The sequence below is a fragment of the Homalodisca vitripennis genome, chromosome 5 (genome assembly GCF_021130785.1).
Source record: "Homalodisca vitripennis isolate AUS2020 chromosome 5, UT_GWSS_2.1, whole genome shotgun sequence".
NCBI classification, from domain to species: Eukaryota; Metazoa; Arthropoda; class Insecta; order Hemiptera; family Cicadellidae; genus Homalodisca; species Homalodisca vitripennis.
In genome coordinates this window covers 103,860,912-103,874,016 of record NC_060211.1, presented here as the reverse complement: position 1 = coordinate 103,874,016, position 13,105 = coordinate 103,860,912, and the positions used below count along the sequence as shown (strand labels likewise).

At 30.5% G+C, this 13,105-nt stretch overlaps 1 protein-coding gene across 1 annotated transcript; it reads left to right on the top strand.

Moving 5' to 3' along the window:
• Window positions 1–1,477: 1,477 nt before the first annotated feature.
• LOC124363897 (putative glucosylceramidase 4) lies at window positions 1,478–11,764 on the top strand. Its single transcript, XM_046819170.1, has 11 exons — window positions 1,478–1,614; window positions 3,094–3,156; window positions 3,634–3,852; window positions 4,809–4,935; window positions 5,201–5,354; window positions 5,452–5,609; window positions 6,637–6,880; window positions 9,200–9,359; window positions 9,596–9,660; window positions 10,824–11,200; window positions 11,314–11,764. The coding sequence occupies exons 2-11, from the start codon at window positions 3,117–3,119 to the stop codon at window positions 11,411–11,413; spliced, it is 1,644 nt and encodes a 547-aa protein (XP_046675126.1). The 5' UTR covers window positions 1,478–1,614; window positions 3,094–3,116; the 3' UTR covers window positions 11,414–11,764.
• Window positions 11,765–13,105: the final 1,341 nt, after the last annotated feature.

The following is a 13,105-nucleotide window of genomic DNA, read 5'->3' as shown; positions in this document are numbered from 1 at the left end:
CAGATGTTCCATCCCATACTACAAGGCCATTTTGTAACTGGGATGAGAAAGGTTAAGAAAAAAACTATTTTTGCTGTTTGTAAGAGGTATGGAGGAAGTTCTAATCGACCTGAATACAAATTTTAATGTTCGAAAAATTAGCTATAAAATAATCTTAAAACTTGATCAAATGAATCACATTTCTCTGTTTTTGGAATAATGACTATATGATCATAAAACAATTGATTGGTTAATTAGTAAATAATGCAGAGAAATACCAAATACAGACAGATGTACATGCACATAACACAATTACTAAAAATGATCCAGTTACACATTTCACCAATATATAAATCTATTAAAAGAAATTTATAAAAATAATATACATTAGACAAATTTTTCAATAAATTGCTTCAACATATAAAAACAAAAAATCACTAATATACGAGAATTACAAAACTAACATATAGTCATGAGTAAATCTAAATAATTCAATATTATTTTTCAGTTTATTACCTTGCATACTTCTTTTGCAAATATAATATAAGTTTATATATTACATAATTTATTTGTATATTTATATATAATGTGTGAATGAAAGATTTCTGAATTGTATTTAAAGTAACTTATTAATTATTGTAAAACAGTAAAACAAACTTTTCCATGGAATAGTAAAAAAACTTTCCTTTTAGATCGGGATTTCCCTTACAGAAATGTTTGGACAAAAAACAAACATTTATGTTTTTTCCTAAGAAAGAAATATTACACTAGTTTTGTTAGACGTTGAAATATGATGACAGCATATGGTTGAAAATATCACATATTTTAATATATTTTTATAACAAATCATAACATTTTACCCTAATTTCCACAGGTCTTGATGTTTGGCCAATATACGTCTTGTTGCAACCACAGTCAATTTTATATATCACATTCTTGGTTTCTTGTTGTTTGTTTTTCGGTTTTAATTTTGTTAAGTAGCTTCTTATATTATTTTGGGACTTAAAAACGGATGTTAAATTTATAATTTACCCTACGAATTTTAGGGTAAAAGAACATATTTATAATTATAAAAAAGAAATCATAACATTAAAAATTGCACACTTAAAACTAACAGTTAGATATTTAAGTAATAATTATGTTAGCGTTTGATTTTCAGACAAAGAGACTCACAATGATCTGAAGACCATCATTTTCAGGGCAGATGAACACAATTTTTATGACCAACCTATATAATTGCACTTACATATGTTAATGGGATCCATGCATTACTAACTGGTATGAACACTTGGGAATTCTTGGGGTTAATGACTGAATGAGATTTTAGGCTTATTTGTTACACAAGTGATCCCACTTCATATCTTCTAAGGCCACTGACGTAGAATATAAGTGAAGAATATCGACCTTAACTTCTATAAAATTAGTATTATAAAGTTACAATGAAAACTTGATAAGCGTTTCTGATATCTGTTTGATAATATTTATTTCATTTTGACAAGAAATCTTGTTGAACTAATATTATCGGACACAGATCTTGAAAGTTGTCAAGTACAGTGTCTCCAAACTGTAATATAAGACGTTGAAACTATTTAGTTGCAATCGTCTTTTACTTAATGACTTCTTGTGGATATACAGGTATGTATATGGCACTAAACTTCCATTGTGGTACTATACATATAAATGTACTTTCAGGGCAAAATGTAACATGGGAATTTAGTAACAAGGGACAATCTGAAAATCTGTCTAGTTATTAAATTAATTTGTTGATTTTTGTATGGTAGTTTTAGGTACAGTATCCAAAACTATTATTTTATATACATATTAGGTATTAATTGAAAGCACTAGATGTAGTTTTTTATTTGAAGTACATTGGGCTTCCAAAGTTTCAATGCTTATCTTATAGTAGTAAATTCTTGTTTACTTTAAACAGCTGATTACTAAAACATGTCGTTAGTAGTTATAAAATAAGTTTATAGATATAATCGAATGATTTTACAGTCAATGCAAATTTAATACTTCAGAAGTAAATATAGGTTGTATGTTATTTGTTCGGCCATGGACATCTTACTGTATTCTCTGCAAAGATCAGATATCCAGCTTTTACAATTTTTGGTCTTTGAGATCAAATCAGAAATTTACTTTTGGCTCAAACAAGTAGATGAATACAAACAAACATTGATAGTTCTATATTTCATAGGCAATTTTGGGAAGTAAAAGTATTTTTTGGAACATATTTAAATTACATGGAAACCAACAGAATTTATTGATAAATTTAACATTGGTTTTTATTAAACTTGAAATGTGTACTTCGCAGTGAATATTTAAAAATCCTGACCTTTTTTATCGTAGAAGTAGTGGTGAATTAAAATTGGTAATAAGTGTAAAGTACCTCAGAATTATTGGGTTAAATAGTTAGAATTGGATGTATTTTTTGAAAATACATAATGTTTTGCATTTTAACCTTTTATATTTATTGAAATCTATATATTTTATTTTATACACAACGATTCAAAGATCTTGAATATAACATAATGCTAACTCATCTACTACAATTAGTTGTACTAGATGGCAATATAAACAGGTTAGAAATCCAAGTTACAGTTCATTCAAATTTCAATAATTTATGTTTTGAAAGTTTGTTACCATTCTTGACAAATTAACTATAAAAGAAATAACTCGCAAGTAGGACATAAACACAAATAAATAGTAATATTTCACAAAACATAATAACCAAAGAAAATTTCTGTTTATAGATCAACAATAATAATAGAATATTTAGTACCTATGTAGTTATCTTCCAAATTAACTACAAAGATTTTGAGGTACCTGGACGTATATCATGTATTATGCTTTTAATACCTTCAATTGTATTTATCAATTACTAATAATTTTAGTTAACTCTATTTATGTGTGTGGTTCATGATGACAGAGATATTTCTCTTTGTATATGCTTTTAAACACACTAAAAAGTATTATATTTGATTTTACTAAAAGAACAGCGTTTATTTTGCATCATCATATAAAAAATTATTGTTTGTATATAAATTTATAAAAGATACAGTATACTTCTACTATATAATATTGTTAGTATATTCATTTGAAACATTTTTCCAGGTTCCTAAAACTGAGAAAATAGGATGGAGATTAGATTGAGATATCTTTTTATTTTTACACTGGGTAAGTTGTTATATGTACAAAAGTAACAAACTTTTGGTCTCATGTGTGGCATTAGACACATGATTAACATTGCACAATGGACAATATAAACATCGATCTATTACGATCTGAGGATTGTGAAAGAAACAACATTTTTCAGAAATTTGCCATTGCTTAGTAATATAAGAAATCAGTACTATACTTCAGATGATTAATATGTATTTTTTAACACTAAATGAATTTATAAGTGTTTTTTATTCATAATTTGTAGCTGTAGATGGATACAGTGAATTTGGTTACATATATAGTATACACATTAGTGGAACATTATTATAAACTAGATTTACCAATTACAGTTAGAGAGGACATGAAAATTTATATTAATTTAAAATAAAGTATAAACATGTTGTAGAGAAATTTATTATACATTGGTTGAATTAAATAAGTTTATACTATAAATTCAAGTAATATTTTCCCATTGATTTTGCTAATTTTCAGTAAAGTTGGCTATAACAGGAGACATTCCCTGCTCAGCTAGGCTTGAACAATATGGTTACATTTGTGTGTGCAATGAGACATACTGTGACACTGTGGAGAGACCTTCCCAACTTCCCCGGGGACAATACTACCATTACATGACATCTGAGGACAGTCCAGGGTTCACTAAAACTGTGGGGACATTCCTCAATATCTCTGATACATCCAATATCTCCAGTGGTAAGAGATAGAATTCAGTTTTTAAAATTAAGAGGAATGTTCTAAAAGAGGACACACATGTTGGTGCTTGTATCCTCAAAGGTTGACATAACTATTTTATTGTGTGGAAGTTACAAATTATTATTATAATTTGTAAACAATAATTAATTTTGTATTAATGTGATGCAACGTCTTTAGTTATAGTACTGATTAATTAAAAATAAAAATTTAACTTTTTTAGTCACAACTCATTAAAATACCGTTCTTAAAGAGAGAAACATTTGATATTTTTCACATTTTCTAGAATTGTATTGTGAGTACAAACAATACAATTCAATTATTTCGCGTGAGTTCAACAGAACTCATGGAATATGTATTTCTTTTTGTATTTCAAGAAAATAAATATTTTTGAACTTGAACTTGAGTATAGTAGTTTTTGGGGTGTCTGATTTGTCCACAGTAAAACGGCTGAAGATAAGGGTATGAGTTGTTACAGTAAGTATGTAAAAGACGATTGAAGGGGATAATGTTATTTATTTATTAAAAAAATATAATTTACTAAAGCAATATTTTATTAATAAAGTGTGACTTTATTTATATTTTACTATCACTTGAATCATCAAAAAACATGTTATTCACTGAAATCATTCATATACATGTTAATTTATATTACATAATATAAAATAATCATATTTTTTATTTTCAACTCTTTATCTAGGCCAGGTTAAACAATTGATCCAAATTCTTACTTAACTATCTGTAATTTTTTAACCATTATGCACATCAAAGAAACTGATATGCACATCCCCGGAATTTTTATAAGTCCTAATTCCGCTTTGACTGGCTGTATTTTAATCCTCTGGAAGGTTTTATATTTTCAGAAAAAAAGTTACACTAAAAGATTGTAAATAAAAATTTATAAGCCCAAATACACCATTATAGCATAGAAAATAACTTATCCAACTTTTCCTGTACAGATGTATATATTTCGGTAAACTCTGATCTTCAATACCAAACTTTTGTTGGAGTTGGAGCTTCCTTCACTGATTCTTCTGGAATGCTGTTTCATTCTCTTCCTTTGGGAGTTCAAAACAAGTTTGTAGAGTGAGTATTTACAACTTTCAACCATTTATTTACTAGGCAAGAAACTGTTAAAAAGTTGTTAGACGAAAGTTAAAAATATAGTTTTGGAACGTAATCAAATAACATTACAAACTTAAGAGGATTATTCATTGTCATAATAACATTATTTTTAGGTTATCCAGAGAAATGATCATGGTAACTAAGCCATATTTTTACATGTATGCCAAGACTTTATAAACAGGTAATTATTACGGTTTGTGGATAACATTTTAATACTGTCTTATAGGTCATTTTTTGGGTCATCTGGCTTGGAATACACCTTGGTTAGGGTTCCAGTGGCATGTTCAGACTTTTCGACACGTCCATATTCATATGACGATGTACCTGGTGATATGGAGTTAAAATACTTTAATTTAACTCAAGAAGATTATATATTGAAGGTAAAGCAATATTTTCAGAGTAAAGTTCTATTTTTAAGTTTAGTTTTTAACTCTATTTATTATTAATTTTTTACAACTTTAACCTGTGGATTTATAGATTCCATTGATAAAAATGGCTCAAAATGCAAGTACCAGAGGTTTAAAACTGGTTGCTACTCCTTGGACTGCCCCTTTCTGGATGAAATCAAACAACTCCACTCAGCCAGGCTATCTTCACTCGCAGTACTATCGTGCTTGGTCTAACTATATACTGAAGTAAGTTGTCAGGACTTTTAGTTTGCAGTGATGTTAAATAAAAAGATAGAACAGCAAAGAGAAATTAGACAAAAACTCATTTTAAATTAGCTAACTTTTCATAGTTTTCAGTTGAAATCAATTTAATTTCTACAAAATATTCAGATAACATATATTTTTAAAAAACCCTGTTGGATCTCTAGGCCCAAGATTAAGGTAAATTTCTGTCATAGTTCTTAAGAGATCTAGAATTTATAAACATCTATACTATACATGTAATCATTTAGCTTCTGAAATGCTCTGGTCTGTAAAAGTAAACCATCACCGAGGTAATATAAACTCTAGAAGCCCTGGTATATATGGCTAGCTTCTAGGATTACCCTGGTCTTTAGAACTTCAGTCTATGGGATCACCCATCCTTTGTGCATAGAGTTTCTGGGATCTTTTTTTGTCTGGACGCTTGTAGCCTAATGGGTACACACCCTCTTGGATCTCTGTCTCTGGAGGATGGCAGACTTCTGTGAGCTACTGACCTTTGAACATCTACGAGTAATATTTGTTTTTATATCAAATAAAGTATTTTTTAAACAGCAATGAAATATTACAGAATATTTTGGATTTACTTCCAGCAGCTTTTATATATTGTAAAAGTTAAACTGTTTTGGAAAAAACAATAAAAGCTCAACTTGTTAAGTGCTTAAAAGACTAACAGATCAAAGTCATGTAGTGAAATATAAGAGAAAAGATGAGCCTCACAAGCCTTTACAATGCTGCTATTGCTAGGAAAAATAAACAAAGAAATATCGAAAATATGGCAAGGTCACCCAATCTTGTGCAGACTATGTATAAAAATTTCTCTAACGTCTTTGATTAGATTTTTTTTTGTGGGTGAAAAACACTTAGATCATCATTGCCCATCTTTGATTAGAAATATTTTAAATGGAACATATTCTTAACAAGTATAAGTTTTATTTAAATGATTAAAGTTTTTTTGCATTTATCATTTTATTATACTCTGTTACTAATATCAAAACTTTTAATATTCCAGATTTTTCGAAGCCTATAATGAACAGGGAATAGAGTTTTGGGGACTCACTCAAGGAAATGAGTTCATAGTCCCAATTTACTTTGGTGCTTTCTTCATCATGCCTAACATGATAATGTTGCCTTCCCAAGCAAGATATTGGACGAAAGCATACCTGGGTCCAATTCTCAGGACATCAGACTACAAACATATCAAGATTCTCACTTTGGATGACGAACGACCATTTATGTCCTGGTGGTCAGACAGAGTAAGTCTTCATTTATGTTGCCAAAAAACCAAAGGAAAAACAAAAAATTAATATCTTCATTATTGTTCTATACTCTGTCTGACCTATGTAATGTATAATTCAATACGCACAGAATTACAAAATTTTATGTAAATAAGATAATACATATTTGGCTATTAATTGGGGAAAGCCGATGGCTGCATGGAATAGTTTTTTGGATCTTATGAATAGATTGTGCTGGTTCAAATTCTTCTGTAACCAAAGCGATTTTATCAGTACTGTCGACTTGTACTGTACTGACTGTACTCTTAATTCTGTTTGATAAAATCCTCGCATATACCAATGGTCCATCAGGACGGGCAGAATAAGGCTAAAATGGAGGATCATCCTCCTTAAAAAATTGGCACCTGAGTCATATTAATAACTTTGTACTATTTCTTTAACGATTTTTTGAATTAGTTGTTTAGACCTAGTTACTTTCTAGCTTTTAGCCTTTCACTCTAAGTCCATAATTTTCAATGTTATGATCAGTCTTGTTATTACATAAAACATGTGTTCACTGTCTACAGAACCAGAAAACACCCCAGGTATGCTGCAAAGTTTGCACCTGTACAAGTACACAAAACATTGAGGAAGTAGCCATTTTGGTTACATGGTTGGTGGCAGCTATTAATGTTGAGAAAAATGCAAGCACTTTGTTAAATTGTTGTAAATAGTTAATTAATTAAGAGATAGAATGTCGAAAGTGTTACCATTTTCTTGAAAAGAAAATTTGTTTCTATCACACATACAGATAGTAAAATTTTATCTTAGTTTTATTTTTTAATTTGTATTTATTTAAAAGTAAAACATTCTAAGTAAATAAAAGTATTATAGTTTTAATATAATAAAAAAATATATAAATGTTACTCTTTCTGTATTTTTCTGGTCTACAATATTTTTGTACAAAGAAAAACATTTTCAAGCAGATTGGTTAGATAATTAACAACATTTTACCCAATTTATAATTGATTTTACTTCCATGCTGAAAAGTAGAATTTTTTATATTTTTTTAACTCAAATCTGCCTGTATAGTATTGCGAATATGAGGGCTAAAGACAGTTACAAAGCAGATTCTGTATAGGTACCAGTAGATTAATGTGGATCAATCTCTTAACTCTCTAGGTATTATTTAATCATTGAACCCAAGTTCCCTAAAAATCAGTGTCATATCTTTGTAAACCGGATCTTTATACTCTGTATCTTTCGAAACCTAAGACCTTTCTCCAGATAACCAGACCACCAGGAACACTGCAGCAACATGTTCTGGTTCATTGGGATCTTAGTTTCAGCAGCATTTTTACCGAGTAGAAAACAAAATTTCACAGCTGCATGTTGTTCACTTAAACTTGTTATCATAAAAAACGAAACAAGAACAAAATAGCACAAGCAAAAATAATCACTGCAGAGGAATGGAACAAGCCAGATTTACGATATAGATGGCACTGAACTGGCCATGAGTTGTGCTATACACGCCTAGCGGCAGAAATGCATACTACATAAGCTTTGCCAATGGCAATGCTATTCCGGTTTCTTTTGGGTACCCCTCATATATATATATAGATATATATATATATATATATATATATATATTAGATTTTTTAAACCTCTTAAGTTAATTCTTTAACGGTGGGTGATAGGGCATTGTACTTTCAAGGTCCAAAGTAAGAAAAAGCTTTCTTTGTTGTATCCAGCCTTATATGCAGCAGCTGCAGTGAGGCATTCTGTTAGGTGTGCTATTCTCTAACAGCCGCTCATGTTGACAGCTTGAGGGTTCACGACGTAAGAGGGTTTACCAGTTTCCAAAACCTTATGTAACAGTGTCCCTATCTGGAGCCTACAGAGATATTTCACTGAAAGGAAAGTGACCTGCTTTCTGTAGTGAGAAATATGATAGAATATTTCAAATTATAAACAAATCTTAGAGCACAATTTTACCCCCTTGAAAGAATATTATAAACTTCTTGAGTTAACAGTTTTTAAACACAGGAAGAGTATAATTTATTGTTGAAAATACCAAGCAATTAACCATGAGCAGTTTCAATTACAGGAATTGCAGTTGTAAATATATTTAAAATTCTTAATTTATTCATCGCACATTGAGAAATATTTTCAATGTATTTAAGAAAACTTATCTCAGTGTCATTGGTGACTCCTACGACTTTTACAAATTTCCTGTCCTCTAAGCAGTTTTCACTAAAAGCAACACATGGCTCCATAGATTCTTGGACTACCGATCTGAATTGTAACAAAACTTAAAGTGGTAATTACAAGCATTACAGTACTATTAATTGTTTCCAGATGTTTACTGACAAAGAAGCTGCCCATTATATTGATGGTATAGCTTTACACTGGTACTTTGACAATAACAGATCAATTTCTGAATTGGAGCAATTCAACAAGAAATATCCTGACAAGTTTATACTGTATACTGAGAGCAGCATCAACACTTTCCAAAGTGGTAAGTCTGCAAATAATTTTCACCGTCTATGTATCATTTTGTTATTTTTAATTTGTACAAATATTTGTTAAATCATATCTTTGTATGTCAGTTAAAACTTTAACAAGAAGATCTGTTTTCTTTTGTTGAATTTTTAGATTAATTAATGTATACTGCAATCCAAAAACCATTTACACAAGCTAACATTTATTTTTACAAGCTTTGTAACAAGACCAATCTATTATTGTTTCATTCAGGTGGCAGTGCAGTAAGTTTAGGTGATTGGTCCAGAGCTGTTAGATACATAAATAATGTTTTCCAGGTAAGAGTTTATTGACTTATGTAACACTACTACTTTGCTATTTGAAGTAAATTAATCATTGATTTCTTTTTATTTTGTTTGAATACATCAGTATATTTCTGTTAACTATCAATAGAGAATTAATGCAAAAACCAAACATTGGTAGCACCCTGAGTGAGAGATAGTGTGAGCCTTGAATCCTGCCTTTGATATTTTACAAGTATTGTGCATTTCGTATTGTTTCAGGCTCTTTCTTTATTGTGTTTGATATAAAATAGTGTAAGTAATTTTTAGTCGATTCTTGTCGAAACAAAAGTTTGATGAAACAGTTTTTCGTTTTATGACGGATTTTGTTCAGATATAGTTAAATAAATAGAATGCCAAGTAATCTTAGTTAATAATTGTTAGTCTTTTTCAGCAAATTTTGTCCAAAACTGATCTTTTGTTTGTTTGTCCAAAGTTTTTTGTGTAGGACTTTTAAAAATTAAAATTTTATTTTATATATTTTTAAAATTAGTTCATGCCTTGCAAGGTTAATGTGTTGCCAATGGCGTAGTGTAGTGGGTACGGTGGTTATCGCAAGATAACCAGATCAAGCAATGTCGAGCATGGCTGCTGCTTGGATGGGTGACCGCTGAGCCATCCTGTCCTTGCAAGCAGCCCGCCTGCCCGGCCATTGGTGGTGGTTCGGAAGTCACCTTTAAGCCGTTGGTCCCCAGGTTGTGTTAGAGAGGGCTTCTTAGCCCTCACTTCGCCTGGTAAAATAAGACATTCTTTATGCCCTGCAAGGTTAATATGTTGTAATTGTCTGCATCACCAAACCCAACTGAATTCTTGTAAACAATTAGTAATTAATGTCTAGTATTATAAGAGGTCAAAGAGGAGATCCTGATATCTAGTAGGATTAAAATATTTTTTGTGATTACTTCTAGAAGAACTTCTAGCATAATATTGTAGTAGACAATGTAATAAAACAAGATACATACTTGAAAATATAACAGTTCCCAGTTGGATTTTAAAGTTAGTGGAACATTCTTTCTGATATTGTTAGAACTATATTTGTGTGTACAAAAATGAAAAGAATGTGGTCAGCTTGAAACCAGTTTTACCGAAAAACTTATTAGATAATATGGTTTTAGGTTTTGTTTTGCTCTTATTTGGTATTCACCAACTTTATATTTCAGAACTTTGGTCACTGGGTGGTTGGTTATGTGGATTGGAACATTGCCCTGGATGAATCTGGAGGTCCGACGGGACCCTCCAAAGTGCCTCTGGAAGCTTCAGTCATCATTAATGCAACAAGAGGGGAGTTCTACAAACAACCTATATTTTATGTTCTTGGGCATTTTTCCAAATTTATCCAGCCTGGTGCTAAAAGAATTGATGTTACAATCAGTCAAGACTCGATTAGTGCTCATGGAAAGAAATTTCAAGGAGAAATGAATGTCAGCACAACTGCCAGTCCATTCCCCACGAGAAAGCCAGATCCTCCAAGCAATGTAGTCCTGGCTCTAGCCACAAAAAACCCTGACAGCAGCTATACACTTATTGTTTATAATCCGTAAGTTTTATGAAATTAAGTTATACTTAATATAACAACATTTCAATCTTCACAGTGATTTTGAATGAAGTATTTAAACTTGAGATAATGTATTTGATTTGATGGTGTTACAGGAGAGCAGTGCCAGCAAATGTGATAGTAAATGACAACAGAATAGGAACATTCAACCAGACTGTACCTCCTCACTCCCTCAACTCCTTTGTCTACTGGTGATAAATATAATTGTTCTTTTTATTTGGGGCATCAATTTTGTTCATATATGTGTGCAATAACACTTAAACTAATGTAATTGAATCTTTATTGGTAAGATAGAATAATGTTTTGAAAAATATTTCATTATCAGATATGTTGGTGATTGTTCCAAGCATTATTTTAAAACTTGCAATGATTTTTGTTGTTTTACATATTTCAATTTGTACTAATTTAATGAGTAGCCTCCACTCAAATACTTGATGTCAGGGTTTAATATTTATGTCAAATATTACACTCTAATATTATATTATATATTTGTGTTATTTATATTCTATTAAAATAAAGAGATTATTTTTGCTGGTGTAAAATAAACAGTTTATTACATTTTATAACTACCAGGTTTCCAATTCCTACAAAAAACCTGTCCTTATTACTTACAGTTAATTGGGTTGTGATTTTAACTACAAAGTCAAAGTCTGTGCAAGACAATCCTCAAACCATTCTGGACAATGCAAGAGCCATACTGACCATCCACCTCTAGTATGATGTGTACATACACAAAGTAACAAGTCCTTCATCTGACCAGTTCAACTGAAATATTCTGTATTTCTGGCTTAGGTCTACTCTAAGAAGTAAATGAAATGGTTTGTCATATTTTGAGACACTTGAGAAACAAGTTAACAGGCTTCTAAAATAAATCACCAAACATTGCACTGCTGTGGACCAACCCTACTGATTATTTCACTGTAGTACAAGTGTACAATAGTTTATACGCTCTTTAATCAAAATGTGGACATGGAGAGCATTTTCCTAAGTATTGCGGAAAGCACCTGATCAGAACATTCATCATCCTGAAGCCATCAAATCATTGACCAGGAATGATCAGTTCCTTGTTGGAATCAAGAGTAACTTGAACAACATAACATGTGAGGGTTTTCCAACACCGAAAGAAGAATTAAGGCAAACACTCACTCTTCTTGGAATATAATTTGATGACTTACCCTTTGTGCATGAATGACAGTAAACTTGTGAACTAATGCTGCTGGTTACAGTTTACTGTCTTTGTTTAGTACTAACTGACTCTTGGACAATCATCTAGGATTAAAAAAATCATTTCAATTGTGGAAAGCACAATTTATAAATACTTTTTGGGTTAAAAAGTTCTTGTATTATAGTCCTTGGTACACTGCCTTCAATAAGTCAGACTCCCTGACTTTTTACATTATGACACTTATTAGTCATAGAAAACAATGTGTTTCAGTACTTAGACTTATTTTTTAAATTTTACACAATCACAGTAGTAATAACCGAGTATTGTTTAGTTTGAAACACAGGCTTTCTTAGATAATTTAAGGCTCTATGTTGTTTAAATTATTAATAATTAAATTATGTCTGATAATGCCTATTGCACTTTTGTAACTGTGTTTAATCACTAATAAAAATCCTGAATCTATAGCATACCAAATGTAATAAAATTGTAAAATTCAAAATAAAGTAAAATTTAAAAAATATTGATTATTGGTCAGTTTTTCAACTGAGCAATAATCAATATTTGTTTTCAAAATATCTATAATAAATAACTTGTGATCTAGTGGACTACATCATAATCCTACTCAAAGGTTTAGCTCAAAATGTAAATCAAAAGGAGTAATGAATCTGTTTTTCAGCTATAAGGCAGGTTCATACACTGATCCTGTCTGCTGACAGGATCTT